At 40.6% G+C, this 17,344-nt stretch overlaps 2 protein-coding genes across 2 annotated transcripts; one reads left to right on the forward strand and one right to left on the reverse strand.

Moving 5' to 3' along the window:
• The first annotated feature begins 8,280 nt into the window (after positions 1–8,280).
• LOC104423897 (phosphoenolpyruvate/phosphate translocator 2, chloroplastic) lies at positions 8,281–13,496 on the forward strand. Its single transcript, XM_018863628.2, is given in 9 exon segments — positions 8,281–8,649; positions 10,673–10,795; positions 10,916–11,068; positions 11,682–11,767; positions 12,005–12,089; positions 12,365–12,484; positions 12,574–12,651; positions 13,129–13,258; positions 13,393–13,496. Coding segments are annotated over 9 exon segments (1,221 nt in total). The 3' UTR covers positions 13,470–13,496.
• Positions 13,497–13,997: 501 nt separating this feature from the next.
• On the reverse strand, positions 13,998–16,367 carry LOC104422601 (DNA (cytosine-5)-methyltransferase DRM2-like; the record flags this gene model as incomplete). Its single annotated transcript, XM_039302961.1, is given in 5 exon segments — positions 13,998–14,605; positions 14,733–14,962; positions 14,965–15,460; positions 15,550–15,675; positions 16,230–16,367. Coding segments are annotated over 5 exon segments (1,425 nt in total), but the record flags the coding sequence as incomplete, so codon positions are not given.
• Positions 16,368–17,344: the final 977 nt, after the last annotated feature.

Raw genomic sequence — 17,344 nt, forward strand, 5'->3', positions numbered from 1 at the left:
GACACCCGAGTATTGTTCATCCATTTTTTCGAGTTTTTGTAACTCAAAATCGATTTCTAATGGCGTTGGATGGAAGGTCTTGTCGAGACAAGCATGACAAGTGGCGGAACACCGCCAAAGGTCGCCGGACGCGCCCCCACGCGCAGCCAGAACGAACCGACGTCGCCGATTCGCAGGGGAAGGCGCGTGCATCACACGTGCGCGCGTGACCGACCCGCGCACGGCCGGTCGCGCGCTGCGAGGCACGCGCCGCTGACTTCATCGTGATGTTAGCTGCACGCGTGCTGCACGTGCTGGGTCGGTCAATATCAGACCCTTCATCAATATCAGTAGTAAACATAGTAGAGTTGAATATTCCAGGATATACATCGAGAAAGTCCATTTGATGCAAAGCCTATGAATTCTGCATGTTACAAATAATAAAAAAGGGTGAACTAACTTACCATGGTGAGAGAAATAGGCAAAATGATAGGATGTTCCCTGTTCAAAGAAAAAGAAATTACAGAGTGAATAAACTCTCCAAGAAAGAAATTTTGGAATGAAATTCTATTACCTAGGATTCCAACCACCGTTTCGATTCCAACCGTCGCCATTAGTCTGGAAAATTGAGTTATGGAATGAAGATCTTTAAGCGACACAGAAGAGAAGCCTGCACCAAGTGAACTACAAAACACACACGAGACAGAATGGAAGACAATGAGCTTTTAGAATGGAAGACAATGAGCTTTCAAAATGAAAGAAGACAATGAGCTTTTTGAATGGAAGGCAATGCGCTTTCATAATGGAAGACAATGAGCTTCAATGCTTGACATAGACATTATAGTATCTTGAACACTAGCCTAATTTTGGGTTTTCGCAGTTAAGAACACGAATCTTCTTCTTCTTTTTTAATGGCAAAAGGTATAGGTCTAAAGAATTAATGTTGCAAAGATGGAAGTGTGGACTTTCGAAGAGAACATTCATTTAAGGAGATTGATGGTTTTATTATTGTGATGGGCCTAAGTTGGCCCATTCACCTATGTTGGGCCTAAAAGCCCGACCCACAATATTAGGGCTCATGGATGGAGGGATATGATGAAAGGATACGTTTATTTTGGAGGAACATATATAAGGGAAATAAAGAGGGAGGAACGTACCTTTTGGCATAACGTACGTTTCCTCCTCCCTCTCTCCCTTGAAACACCTCCAAAAGAAAAACAGTAAGCAAAAAGGCGACGCTCTATTCCCTTCAAGGCAAATTCGCGTTATCGGATCGAACGGATTGATTTCTTTTCCTCATATCAGCGTCGGTGTTTAATCTGTGGCTAACAAGGTACGTTCAATTCTGTGATGTGCCTTAGGATCGGTGATGCATGAGTTTTTCCCAGGCACGTCTTCCGCATTCGTTTTAGGGGTTTGATTTAGTGTCGAAACCAAGTTTTGGGAATCCGGCAATCCCAACATTGGTATCGAGCCGTAGTTCTTGTTTCTCGATCATTTTCCATGTTTTTTCCGACCCCTTCATGTTTATGGATGATTTCTTATTGATTTTTCGTGAAATTAATCGGCCGACACCGATCGGGGTGAAGAATCCCAACACCCGAGCACTGTTCATCCATTTTTTTTTTTTTTTCGAGTTTTTGTAACTCAAATCGATTTCTAATGGCGTTGGATGGAAGGTCTCGTCGAGACGAGCATGACAAGTGGCGGAACACCGCCAAAGGCCACCGAACGCGCCCCCACGCACAGCCAAAACGAACCGACGTCGCTGATTCGCAAGGGAAGGCGCGTGCATCACACGTGCGCGCGCGACCGACCCGCGCATGGTCGCTGGCGCCTGCGAGGCACGCGCCAGCTGACATCATCGTGACGTCAGCTGCACGCGTGCCGCACGTGCTGGGTCGGTCCGTTCGAACCGGCTCGACCAGTCCGACCGGCTCGCCTGACTTGGCTAACCGTTGATCGTTGACCGTTGACCTTTGATGACCGTTGACCAAAAAAAAATGAGGAAAATAATGTGTTTCTTTTTCCAATTAAGTCTATGTGGATTATATGTGATCCTTTATTTGTTCTGCATTTGTTGCAAAACAATGCCTCCCTTTAGATTGCGTATAGCTATTCGTGCAATTACCGATGAGCAAAAGGAAAGACTTTCTAAGTTGATAGCTAAGCTGATTGATCATCGATGGAAGAGTGATGACTTAATTGACCACGTTCTTAAAGTCAACAGGAAAATTCAAAAGGTCATATGGAATGGTCGCCCTTGCCACGGTTTGAGATGGTGCAATTTTTCAAGAACACCCTTCCACCGTAATCGCATATGGGATGTCAACAGCCGCTTCGTATAGGAAAATTGTGATGGATTTTATAGATGAATATTACTGGATTGTTACAAGGGAAAAGATCAAGAAATTGAACAAAAGAGGATCTTTCCCAGTTCGTGTATTGACTTGGTGTTAGATGTATTGACTAGTCTTTATTTAGTGTGCTTTGTGGACATCTCATGTAATGTTTTTCTACTTAGTTATTGTTGGTGTGGCAACTGATATATTAGTTGTATTATGTGAAAGCATTATTATTCTATTAGATGTCAAATATTATTTGCTTTATGTTATTATTGATTGATGTGGGTAGTTCATAGAAGTTTTTATAGCTTCATAGAATTTATTTTGCATAAGACAATTATATTAATGATAGTTTAAAGTTAGGATTTTTGGAGGATAATTGGAAACATAGTGACATTTTAATTCTGAAACCTTACTTGAAATTGTTCATTAATGTGATGGGTCTGTGCAAAATGGATGCATAAATGATAGACATTAATAATTCGTGCATATATGTCTGATGTGTTCAGATCAATGGTTTCAGCCATAAAGAGCATAGTTGTCGAGCTGAACAAAGGTGAAAAGCTCAATGGCGATAACTATGAAATATGACACATGAAAATCCAATATGTGCTGGAAGAGCAAAAGGCACTAGAAGCTCTTAACCTGACCATGGTAGAACCTGAAGAAGAAAACACTGCACAGCATAAAAGAGATAAGGAAGCATTTGCTACATGGAAAAGAAAGAACTCTCTTGCTTGCATTACGTTGTTGAGTAGCATGGAAAATGACGTCATGCGAGAGTTCAAGCGTTTTAAGAATGCCAAGGAAATGTAGCATTGGCAGCAAGATTTGGTCATACTTCGGTGACCAGATTGAGGCAGCTCACTATTAGGTTTGACTCTTATAAGAAGCCTCATGGTTAGACCATGAAGCAATATCTTAGAAAGATGTCAAACATGATAAATGAGCTGAAAGATGCTGGCCATGTCTTGACTGATGAACAGCAAGTGCAAGCAGTGATTCGTTCATTGCTTCAGAGTTGGGAGCATATGAAGGTGCACCTAACCCATAATGAAAATATCAAAACCTTTGAGGATGCAGTGCGTCATCTTGAGCTGGAAGAGGACTGCCTCTTGGCGGCTAAGCCGAAAGCTGAAATTTATCATGCTGGTTCTAGCTCACATGGAGCTTCGAGCTCCAAGCGCAAACGTCCTAACTAGTTTGATAAAGGGAAAGGCAAGGAAGCAGGTCCTTCAGGGAAGAAACCTAAGCTTAACCAACATGAAAGAGGAAAGCGTCCTCGAGTGAAGAAGCTTACAAGGGTGAAGTGTTACAATTGTGACAAGAATGGTCATTATGCTCACGACTGTCGTAAGCCAAAGAAGGTATACACCCCTTGTACTTTTCAGAACTTTGTTTTTGTGTCGAGTTCTATATTCTTAACTGAGTCTAATCCTTTGTGGACTGTGGATTCAGGAGCGACAGACCATGTAGCAAAGGATAGAGAATCCTTCGTGGAATTCTGACAAGTACCAACTGGAACTAAGTGGATCTATGTGGGAAATAACTCCAGAGGTGAAGTGAAAGAAATTGGCACCTGCCAACTGAACATGCGTGGTGGACGCACTTTGTTCCTACATGATGTATTGTATGTTCCGGAGATTCGTCGGAATTTAGTGTTTGTTTTAGTATTGGTTAAACTAGGTTTTAATATGAACTTCCATAATAGAGGTGTGGATTTGTTTTTGGATACAAATTACTATGGTTGTGGTTATTTTCTATATGGTTTCATTATATTAGATATTGACTATGTTAATGCAAATGTTTGTTATTCCCTTCTCACGTCTTCTAATTTATATGATAATGATATGAATGTGTGGCATGCTAGACTTGGTCATATTGGCCAACCACGTATGAATAGACTAGCCAAAGAAGGCTTGTTGGGCAATATTGAAAAAGTCGATTTGTCCATATGTAAGCATTGCCTAAAAGGGAAAACGACAAGGAAACCATTTGGAAAAGGTAAAATAGCTGAATTTCCTCTGAATTTAATTCATTCTGATGTATGTGGTCCAATGAATGTGAGAGGAAGGCATGTGGCTGTTTATTTCATCACTTTTATAGATGATTATACTCGATTCGGATATGTCTATTTGATTTCTCATAAATCTGAAGCATTAAGTTGTTTCAAAAGGTTTATGAACTTGGTAGAAAATCAATTAGATAAGAAAATAAAAGCATTGAGATCCGATCGAGGTCGAGAATATTTATCTGATGGGTTTAGAAAATTATGTGATGACAAAGGAATAGAAAGACAGTTGTCTATTCCATATACTCCTCAACAAAATGGTGTTGCGGAAAGAAGAAATAGAACCCTACTAGAAATGGTTAAGTCCATGATGGCGCATGCTAACTTACTTATAACTTTTTGGAGTAATGCGTTGTTAACTACTGTCTATATACTTAACCGGGTGCCTTCCAAATCAGTTACTTCCACTCCATATGAGTTTTGGACAAGTAGAAAATCGGACTTAAGTTTTCTTAAGCCATGGGATTGTGCTGCCTATACTCATGAGTCCTCTCACAAGTTTGGGAAATTGGGTCCTAAAGGAAAGAAAAGTATTTGCATAAGATACTCCGAACACTCAAAAGGGTATGTGTTCATAGGTGAGCAAGAAAGTGGGAGTATAACTGAATTTGAATCACGGGATGTCATATTCTTAGATGATGAATTTCCTAAGAATGGCGAAATATGGGAAGATTACTCCTTATTTGAAACCTTGGATCAAGATAACGATATTAGTGGAGTTCGTCCAAGTGGGAGTAATATGAGAAATGATGAATTGAATTCAACTCATTCTCAATTACAACCACATGATGAGACGATATCATAATTATCTAATCCTAGTGGGAGCATAATGGGGAATGGTGTGCAAAGTGTACAATCTCTCATACCGCGAACAAATCGCCAAATATTCCCCGTGGACGTTTTGACATTGAAGGGGAAACTTTTATGATTGCTCCGCAAGATGAGGATGAGCCAAGAACTATTAATGAGGCTCTGAATTGCCCTAGTAAGGAAAAATGGATTCATGCAATGGAAGAGGAGATTGAGTCAATGAAGTCAAATCAAGTTTGGGAACTGGTTGATCTTCCAAAAGAACACAAAGCTATTGGGAACAAGTGGGTTCTCAAAATAAAGCGAAAAGCTGATGGCTCGATAAAAAGACATAAAGCTCGCCTTGTGGCGAAGGGGTATAATCAACAAGAAGGAATTGATTATGAAAAAACATTTTCTCATGTAGGGAGATTTACCTCGATTCGCATTATTCTGGCAATAGTGGCTAGTATGGATCTTGAGTTACATCAAATGGATGTAAAGACTGCTTTCCTTCATGGAGAATTAAAGGAAGAAATGTATATGGAACAACCTGCTGGTTTCATTATAAATGCTAAGAAGAAAAGGTATGTCGACTTTTGAGATCGATATACGGCCTTAAGCAATCATCGAGACAATGATATATGCGTTTTCATAATGCCATATTGGCATATGACTTTACAATGATAGATGAGGATTATTGTGTATATATCAAAAGATCCAAAGATCAATTTGTGATCATATCATTATATGTTGATGATATACTAATTGCTGGAAGTAATATGGAGTTTGTTAATACTGTCAAGAGTTGGTTGTCTTCCAACTTTGAGATGAAGGATATGGGTGAGGCTATATACATTATTGGAGTTAAGATTTCAAGAGATCGTTCGAAGAGATCGTTATTTCTTTCGCAAGAAATATATATATAAATAAGATTCTTGAACGATTTCGTATGCAAGAATGTAAACCCATAGACACTCCTATTGCAAAAGGTGAAGGATTAAGCCATAGATTGTGTCCAAGGACTTCATAAGAAAAGGAACAAATGAAACATGTTCCTTATGCTAGTGCTGTTGGGAGCTTGATGTACGCTATGATGTGTACAAGACTTGACATATGTTTTGCAGTTGGAATGGTAAGTAGATACCAATCCAATCCAGGTCAAGCACATTGGAATGCCGTTAAAAAAATACTGAGGTATTTGAAGGGAATTGCTGATTACAAGTTGAATTACCAAGGAAAGGATCTGCGACTTGACGACTATTCAGATGTTGATTGGGGAGGAGATTTAAATGAAAGAAAATCTACCTCTGGATTTTCTTTCTTCTTGAACAATGGCACCATATCATGGAATAGTAAGAAGCAAACGTGTATAGCCTTGTCCACGATGGAAACTGAGTTCGTGGCATTATCAGTAGCAGTACAAGAAGGAGTTTGGCTTAAGAGATTTTTAGATCATTTAGGTGTTATTAAGAAAGCTGCAAATCCATTATTGGTTAACTGTGATAGCCAAGCAGCTATAGCGTATACCAAATATCCAAAATATCATGGCAAGACTAAACATATAGATTCAAAGTATAACTTTGTCAAAGATATGGTTGCACGAAAGGATGTGAACTTACAGTACATATCTACGCATAGAATGGTAGCAAATCCTATGACAAAGCCAATACCTAGAGATGTATTTTGTGGTCATGTAAAATCTCTAGAATTGCGTAGAGTCTGATGTACTGGATTGTAATTTCCCTGAGTTGTTCATATCTATGAACTATTTTTTTAATGCCTATGAATCTTTGTTTGATCTTGATGCATCTTAATGCTCAATGCATTACTTTAAGTTGAGAAAGTATGTCGGACAGATATAAGATTGGCCCACTCACAAGGGTAATCGCCTCTATTTACTGTGTGATAAATAGATATGATACTGTTTTTAAGCTTATTATCTATGTGATAATCGAGAGCTCAAGCTTAAAATACGTATGTCGTCTTAACTGAGTCTTAAGATGATGACATAATACTTACTATGTCTGAAAGTAAAATAACCCGTATATTTTACTTTATCTGTCTATGATGCCAGATGTGAGTTTTGATGAATTTTGTGAATGAGTAGATACGTGAACTCAAGTTAGACATTGGGTATGTATGAACTATCATCTGTACGGTATTGAAGGTGTAGACATACGTTCCATGGGAAAGGAGTTAATACCGTAATACGTATTTCATACTACGTATGCATGAGATGACCAATAAAAGTGGCAAAAGTTTGATCTCAACTTTTATGCTGTGTGAGACTCTTGAGGAAAAGAGTTCCTCAATTTGAGTGCCCTCATGACTCTTACTTATTCTCAAGATTTCTATTTAGTGTTTACTATCTTAGGATGTTGCCAATAGTCATGAGTTGATTCGATCTAATGGGACATTTCTAGAAAATCAAGTTGAACTGAAATTGAGAATTTGAAGGAAAGAGGAAGATCGAATTTGGATAATCACATTGTAATTTTGTATTCACTGGTCGACCAATTATGACTGTCTTTGGAATAATCATAATTGTGAATACAATATATATATATGAGATCAAATTTTGTTAGGTAGACATCAAGGCCCTGTCTGCAGCGATCTCTGGGTGGGATGGTGCTCGTGAGCTCATCGCCGGAGACGGGCACGTGCTCGTGGAACTCCCACCGGCCATATTTGAGCGGGATCTTCCCTGCGAAGTAATTGCCTCCAGGGTGTAAATTGTTGGAAGATAGGCTCGAAAATCTTTTTTTGATTATGATGGTGCACTAAATTAGTTAGGGATTAGATTGAGATCGAAATTGATTAAGGTTGATTTCTAGAATATATGGTTGCCATTTTTGTGTACATCTTATACTATATGAATAGAGCCTTGTGCATTCAAGAAGATTAAAGAAATACAAAAAAAAAAAAAAATTCCCTAAACTACTTCTCTCCAGTCTCGCTCCTCTGTTTCCTTCGGCTTTTCTTGCTTCCTTTCACAAATGACACACATGCAACGTTGAAACAGAACCCATCTCTCTCTCAAAATGCAGAGCACGCTGCTTGCTCCGTCTCCTATGACGCCATTCTCCGTCTCCTATGACGCCATTCCCGAAACCTCGAAGTGGAGACATCCTTCGGTCCCCTTCGACTCGCGATGCATCGCCCCTGAAGTCGCTTGAGCGCGGGGTCCATAACTCCGGCCTCCTGCCTTTGAGGACGGTTTCGCGGCTCCGTTCTGCCTCGCGACCCCATGCGCTGGTTCCAGCTGCTTCTTCTTCTCCTTCATCTTCGCTTCTTTTTCTGAGATGGAAGGAAGATGGCACCAAGGCCAGGACTGCTTCGGCGCCCGGGATAGCGGAGGACGGCCCCATGAAGCTGGGCGGCATCGCGAGGACGCTGCGGGTCGTTGTCATGTCCGTGGCTCGGTACCTTTTGAACATCTACTTCAACATTTGCAACAAGCAGGTCTCTCTCTCTCTTTCTCTCTCAAGAATTGTGTCAGCAACACTGGTTTTGGGTTGGTTTAGCATAATGAATACGATCTGTGTACGAGAATATTTCGCAGAGTATGCCAAATATGGACGAGATGTATATTCAAACCGGCTTGCGGAGTGGGTATATTCAACGTCCTACAGTCACATCACTTAGCAAGTGGCAAATCGATCTTGCAAACCCATCCTTTCACACCCTAGTACCATTCACGACAGATGAACACTCTTGTATTCCGAAGAAATACCACCTGAGACATGCCCATCAAAACAAGAACTCGCACAGCCATTCACTGTAGTCCTTCTAGCAACGAAAGAGCCCGAAGCAAGAGGTCACGACAGTTTTTGCAGTAAAAACGCCCCCTTCCTTCTTTCTGGTGTAGAGACAGAGGAAAATCCGCAGTATTCTGAATATTGCTTTCAGGGAAGTAATTAAGATTGACATTTTCCTGAAAGTAAAGCGAAAACCCAGCTCCATGTCGGTGCACTAGAGATTTCCTCACGAGCAGATGAATCCATGCAGTTCAGTGAAGGCGGCTTTCCAGAACGGTGGCGTAGTACTTTACTTGTATAGGTTGGAACTACGAAGCTTTACGGACATGGACATTGCCTCCATAGCAGTTCGTCGCTCGCACGAGCGACGGACAGACCGTTACTGACCACAAAACTTGCGGTTGGAACCTTACGACCTGTTTGTCCGGTTCCTTGCTGTAATGTTATTACCTTTTAGAAGCTTTCGATGCAAACTAAGAAACAAGGTCCAGAAAATGTCGAATAATTATAGCGGTAATAATCACAGCAATGATGAATATAATACACCAGTCGGGTATATATTATCTCTATCTATAGTTTCTACTTATTATTCACGATTTTTCTCTAAGTTCATAAGAGAAAGTACTTATTTTTGGAAAGATTATGAAAAATAACGTTCAGCTTTAGGCTTAAGCATTTGATATATGAATATTTTGGAATTTCTCAAATATTCCGTGATAAATACAAGTTAAAGTGATAACGTCCTGAAAACTTCACAAAGTCAATAATAGAGATCACCCAAATAGACCCTAGTCGGCATCGGTTTTCGGTTCTAGGACTAGGCCGTTAATCTTAGTTTTTGTTAAGAAGTTAGGTCTAGAAGGACTGCCCAATGATACTAATCTTTCATTTAGATCTGTTGACTAGGGTTGGCAGCCCCCCTTCCGCCCGCGCCCCCCCTCTTTTTCTCTAAAGGAGGTAGAGGCAGACCGGAATTGCTGGAATAAATAGCGGGAATCAAATGGTAAAAATGAACTAAAATAAAAGGAAAAAATAAAACACAAAGGTCCCCGGCTGCGTTATGCTAAAGTAGAATTCCTCCCTTTATTTTTTTATTTCTAACCTGGGAGCTATGCTTGCTCCAAAATAATAGAATTGTGCAAGTACACCCATAGAAATAAAGTAAATTTTGGGATCTTTTTTTATGATATGAACTGTTCATTATAAGCCATCCATAATGAGTTGAATTCTTGTGAACTGAATATTGAATATAGAAAAGTAGAATTTTTAATAATTATCAGATATCATGAAGATAGCGATTAATATGGTGATATAGAATTTTGAAGCAAAATCCAGCCTCATTTAGTGCATTAAAATTCCTCTCACAGGCAAATGTATACGCATACAATATAATGCAAACGATTTTCTAGAACAAGTTTGGAGTATATTTGTTTCAAGGAATATTTTATGAATGAAGGAAGATGATTAGTTTTCATTTGTTTGGCGGTTTAGGAAAAGTCATTTCCTTCTTAAAGAAAGGGAAGCATTTTCCTTCAATCTAAACTTCTTGTTTTCAATTTATAGAAAATGGTTTCCGTGCTTCGATTAGTCGTCATCCAAATACTGGAAAGTCAAAAAGCAATTTTCCAAAACCAATTTTTCTTTGGAGAAACTGACCCTTAGACTTCATTTTAATTCAGATTTCCAGTTTCTGCTGACAATTTTCCTTGTATTTGGTAACTGTACAGGTCCTGAAGGTACACCCTTTCCCAGCAACAGTGACAGCATTTGAGTTTGGGTGAGGGACAGTGATTATTCTCCTGATGTGGGCATCTAGACTCTATCCAGTCCCCAAGCTCACTCGATCTCCGGTGAATGCTGTGTAACAATTTCTAAACGAGTAAAGAAAAGAGGCCAAACTGTTTTCAGTTCATCTGTTGATGGTAGTTGATGATCTTCGCTTTACCGAAAACATTCTAAAAAACTTTCAGCTTGCAGCAATTCTACCACTGGCTGTGGCACACACAATGGGGAACCTCCTTACCAACATAAGTATTGGGAGAGTGGCTGTTTCTTTCACTCACACCATCAAAGCCATGGAGCCTTTCTTCACAGTTGTTGTTGCTTCTCTGTTCCTTGGGGAGGTATTACTTTCTTTACATTTGTCACTTAGCTGATGCACAGCAAATAGCACATCAAATTTTCCAATTTGGCAGTTTGCTTTTGGAACATTATCTGTAAGGGCCCCTTTCTTAGCTTACCTTAGAGAAATTACCAGTATATGCTTCGACACTGACAGTCGGTAAATCGGTCTTTTATGTGCCGGGTAATAGATACTTCATCACAGCATTTGTTTCTCATTCCTGGAGCCTGTCCTTTTCCATTAAGAGCATTCTGAGTCTGTGCAATTTAGGGAGAAAACAAATCTAGGATAGCAACTGAGCACGGGATCGATCCTAGCTGTGATCAGATTTTAGAATTTCAGGACACACTGAAACTGGGACGAAACGACCCGATTCACAGTCCCTCAAACATGAGGATATACAAATTCATGTGCATGACTCTTGTGACAGAGAATGCGATGCTTGACAGATAAACATTTGCTGTATTCTCGTTCTGAAGTTCTTGAAATTTCTGTCCTTCCTATGCTGAGTTTCATGACTTCTGAAAGAGTCATGTGGAGCACAACCTATGTACTGTATGATGAAATCTACTGATATTTAGCTTGAATTCAATTTGGGCTAATATTGCCCCCAGAGGTCATCATTCTGGGTTGTTTCCTCCCTGGTGCCAACTGTATGTGGAGTGGCACTCGCATCTTTCACCGAGACTTCATTTAACTGGTGAGCTCTTCTTCTGCAATTCTAGTTTCAACATCATATTCAAAAATTCTTGATGTATCTCTGTGAAGCTTTCGACTGCAATCAGTGTCAAAACGGAAAGCTGCAGCTGATGTTACACTGATATGTCGATTATGTATAAGTTCACTTTTCGTGTATCAATGTTAAATGGAGTTAAAGTTGAACCAGCTTTACTTGTTCTAATTCCGACAATGATCTCCCTATTTCCATTCGAAACAGGATTGGCTTTGGCAGCGCAATGGCTTCCAATTTGACAAACCAATAGCGTAACGTATTCAGCAAGAAATTCATGGTCAACAAAGAGGTAATGTCCATTTATAGCTAATACCAGCTTCAATAATCACCATAGCTTCTGTAATCCCCCAATCCACATAAGATGGTAAAAATTTGTGAAGTGATCCATAAGTAGAGACTCGCCCCTAATTATTGCAATTCAATTACATTCTTAGGGGGCTTGGCCCCCAAGTCATTGTGAACTGTATCAGAGCAAGATGGCGTAGTTCATGATGTGCCGCTTTTCTAGTCAATTTTAACTTTTGATTGGCAATGGGTATGGGGGCTAACCGTTACTTCTTTCAGGAAACATTGGAAAATATCAACACCTTCTCAGTGATGACGATAATGTCTTTCATGTTCCTGGCTCCCACAGCTATTTTCGTTGAGGGTTTTAAGTTCACTCCTTCATACCTGCAATCTGCAGTAAATGACATTTCAGAGAACTGAAGCTAACCCACTGAAGTACATATAGAAAGCACCTCGGATTTAGTAGTTTACGGTTTCCGTGTCAGGCAAGTCAAGGTTTGCACATTAAAGAGCTGTGCGTGAGATCTCTTTTGGCTGGATTCTGCTTCCACAGCTATCAGCAGGTGAGACTCAGGCTATTCATTTCATCCTCTATCGTGTGCTTTTCTTCAGTATTAGCTGCAGCACACCTGATTGGGCGGCACTGGTCTCCGGGGTCCGGAACCTCAGAACTTAAGTGTCGCCCGAGAAAGTCGGAGTTACACCATTTCTTGTGAGAAATGTTACATCATGATTTATAAACGTCTAACCAGAGCCTAACTATGAGATTCATTTCCATGTACATATCTAAAGACAAAGCTAAAAATTTACCTGTCTGATCTTGCATGAGGTTCTCCGCAAGGTCAACGACCTGAGATTCTACAGTGAGACCTAGTATATAACGTTCACCTTCCCAATCCGAAGTTTGAATTTGACCCTTTTCATGCACTGTTAAGACAGAAGGTGATGAAGAACCAACGTGAACTCCAGTTGGAGTTGACGCACGAACGTGATTTTTTTTAATATGACAGAGTTGTCTCCATGTTCCCCCTATTCGGCAGGTCTCTTATGGGATACTACAGATGGTATCGCCAGTCACTCACTCCGTCGGAAACTGTGCGAAGCGTGTGGTGGTCATAATTTCTTCAGTCGTCTTCTTCCAAACACCGATTTCGCCCATCAACTCCCTCGGTAAATTCCTCGAATCAGCAAATTCATTGGCCCTTTTATATTGTTTAGCTTTTGGCCACAAGCAGATCGCTTACGATGATCTCTTCTTATTCGACCTGGAGGAATAATCCATCGCAACCGACTTGTGGATGGAGGAACTGCGTTGGCTCTCGCCGGAGTCTTCCTGTACTCAAATGCCAAGAGGATGACGCCAAAACTGAAGGTCTCATGAGGCGTGATGTGCTATGTAGAGGGAAAAGTAAGTAGTTCAGTGAATTTGACAACTAATAAAAATCCTAATTGAGAACTTCAGCAGTTGTTCATAACAAATACCCATAAAAAGTGAGGATAGTCTCATTTTTTAGTGTCCCTGTCCCAACCAGAGTCAGTCAATGCACATTGTCTTTGGGATTTCAGCCTATGATCCTTTGAATTCAATGAACAGTCAGATTAGGTCCCGTCGGATTTTCAACTCGAGTATATGTCATCAACAATCTCTTTCGATTCGAGGATCATCAATTTTGACGAAAGTGCCAATCCAGCGCAATTAACAACCCCCAGGTCGACACTGTTGCCGTAATTCCCCAACTAAACCGTGCTAATTCAGAGAAACATACACGAAGAGCGTACAACAAGGCGATGGTACCTACTACAGACATTCCAAGTACAGATCAAACCTCCATAGCAATTCAACCTGGAATGCTGGAATAAATTGGACACATTCCAATTTGTCGCTGCGGTTAGTGTAGACAAAACTCCCCATGGGAATTGCAAGGAGATTTATTAAATTGAAGAGGAGAATAGAATTAGAAACATGAACAGTTAAAGATGTTTTGGGCACCCCTTCAGCGATTCAATTTTGAGCCAGAGAAGAACTAAAACCCGCCTAAAAATTGGTCAACCGTTGTTCAGTCAGGTGCTTTACATCATCAATCAGTGGCCTTTGGACATGATGCACTTGACCAGATCCAAAATCCGAAAATAATCATAGAAAAGCGAGGACTCCTTGCCTTCCAGCCCATCCCTGCTGTGCCTGTTACTGCCGGCGAGATAGTTGCATGGGCTTCCGCCAATGATGAGATTGAACCCGCCAAAGGAGTTCATAAGCTGCTCCAGCCTGTCCCCATTCAACTGTTGAACATCCGCTATGTGGGTCAAATTGCCCTTCTGGTTCGTTTGCTCCCACCAACTCCTCATGATATTTCTGTTGACTTCAGATATTTCCATGGAGACCACGTTTTTTAGCGGGATTCCAAGCCGACGAAGAGCAACTTCTGCGCCACCAATTCCTGAGAAGAGAGAGAGGAGGTTCATTCCAGCAGGGAACAAATCCTTCAGGACGGAGAGATGATAAGCCACAGTATCAACCTGAAAGTATGCCAGAATATGCCTCCATAAGAATTAATGCACTGGATCAACATGGAATGACGATGCAATGTATGATGCAACTGGGTATTCTTGGTTCCAAGCAAACAAAAGGCAGCCATATACCTACCTGGAAGGAATTGCCCAGCGATTTGTATCTATGGGTTCTGCTAATCCCACCTCCTCTGGTGTGATTTTTTGGGAAACCCAAAAGCATTTCCACTTCATCAGGCTCCAACGGAGCCAGCTTGTTTCTTCCCACCCACACGAGGTTCCACTTGCGGCATTCATAATGGACATACTTTTGGATCCTCAGAGGAGGCTCTGACTCGCCATCGTGATGTTCAAGAGCCTCTCTGTAAGCTCTGCGCTGCCAATGCATGTTTGTAAGCAATTCAGCTTCGTCCTTGTGTCCCATAAAGGCCGCCACTTCTTCGTCAACGGCAATGCTTCATGAATCGTGCGCGGAGGGAGTGGAAGAAGAGGAAACCTGTTATTGATAGGCAGGTTATGGACATAGCCCCTTTTTCTTGCAGTAGCACAGAAGTACTTCGACTCTACAAATTCTGGTTCCACATCATAAAAGAACCGAGAAACGGTGTCCCAAACTCCCTTGGGAACAAGTGCTACGTATTCATAGTAAAAGTAGGCAGGTCCAATAGCCGCCTCTGGAAGTGTTCGGTGAACTATTGTTCTCGACTCCGTGGGTACCCCAAACCCGACCATGGGATTTGGGAGACGAATCGGCTCCTCATCTCCATGCAAGAGCTTTTTCTCGCCTCTTCTTTTCTTGCTCCAAGCATCACAATTAGAATGTTTCCTCTTCTTGTGCTTTGTAAAGTTATTGAGCAGTCTGGGCTGCAACGGACCAAGAAAAGAAACACCACTTTAAAACACATCCATAAGAGCCAAAACGAGCATGGATATAATTAAATAGGGTAAATCACCTCCTCTTCAGGTCCTAGAAGGGCATCTGCTTCCTTTGACATCTGACCAGCACATATGAAATCCGCCAGCTCGGCTACTGAGGCGTCAGGACCTACAACATCGAGAGGAAGAAAGAGGTTATCTTCTCAATCTTACCATGGATTGTCATGATTCAGCTGAAGACGCTGAAAACACTAATTTGAAGACATACAGAACTAGATAGTATCACAAAGAAATGAAGTGCAATCTTGATGCCATTAGAGAGAAATATTCTGTGAATTGTCCCGTTAGCCATAGGAGGAAAAAGAGTGAACAAGTACCATGAGTACAGCTTGTATATGAGTTTGTTAATGAACCATAACTCTTCTAGTGCAGAAAAATTACAACATATCATAAGAAGAGTGAAGAAGGAACAGAAGTGAAAGCAAGAAGAAAACTGAACCTCTGGAGAACTCCCCTCTCAAGTTGAAACGAAAGGAAAGGAAATCAAAAAGTCCAAACTCATCATTTCTTTGCATTATAAGAGAATAAGTTCATGTTTAAGCTGCACCAATGCACTGAGCACAATATTAGAAAAGCTCGCATTTTAGATGTGTCATTAGGAATCCAAATTTCTCAATCTCGTAATAAAATCCCCCCCCAGATCCACTAGAAATTTATTTTTCTTTTTGTTTGCATGTGACAAGATGCCAAAATCTTACAAAAGCGGAAGAATAGAATACAGATCACATCTTTCTATGGCGATGGAAGCTTCTTCCACTGTGTACCCCATATCCGTCAAAAACAACAGTTTCTTCTCTTCAGACGAAGGATTGACGACTTCCTGCAAGACCCATATAATTGACAATGATCAGCATTCAAGCCCATCCACCATAACTCTAAATTATGTTAAGTGCTTCAGCAAAATTATAGTTTCAGCATCGTTGCACATACAAACACTCACTTCCAGAAGAAGAAGAAGAATCAATTTTCACGTTAATGAAAACGAGGCACAACTGGGAACTGGTTCAAAGCATACCTTAATTCATGCACTTTGAGGCAGCATAGTAATTGTGTGCTTCCCCATTCAAGAGGGAATGACACAATTAATAGCATGACGTTACATTAACACATAACTCTCGCAAACAGCAGAGGACTCGAACTACCAATAACCCTATTCAATCTGTTTCTTCATGTCTAACCAGTGTTCAATTGCCCCAGAATTTTAGAGGTTCAACAAGCCCCCAGAGCAGGCACCAGGTTCCAGTTAAACCCACCAGTCCAAACAATCTGAATTTTGCTTTTATCGTGCCCAAAACCAAACATTCAAGACATTCCTAGGTAAAACATTATCATCTTTAGAATATAATCTAAACAGGACATTTTGTTAGTAAAGAAGGACTAAGACATTGAAACAACAGGTGACAAAGGAGAGAAACCTTCAATAAACCAAAAGGTCATTACGAACCTTATTATTGATCATATCCATTTCCAGGAATGTGCAATCAATAATTTAATAATACACGTGACACATAAGCATTTACATATCACTGAAAGTGAAATGAATAAACAGGATAAGTAAATCACATGATTAATCAACTTAGGATACTGGAGAGTACTATAGTATCACACGCTGGAATCAAGTCACTTATCTCTGAAGTGATTTTAACTATTCCACCCTGTCAAAAGTCTTTTAAAAGATCTGGCAGAATGGCATAGTGGGATGCACCCATAGCCTCCTTTCAGATTCCACATGATTCTCCTTTTCATTACCAACGAAAAAGCCATCCGTTTAACAGGAACGTGACTCAATTTAGAGTTTTGAAAGTAAGTTGA

The sequence above is a fragment of the Eucalyptus grandis genome, chromosome 10 (assembly GCF_016545825.1).
Source record: "Eucalyptus grandis isolate ANBG69807.140 chromosome 10, ASM1654582v1, whole genome shotgun sequence".
NCBI classification, from domain to species: Eukaryota; Viridiplantae; Streptophyta; class Magnoliopsida; order Myrtales; family Myrtaceae; genus Eucalyptus; species Eucalyptus grandis.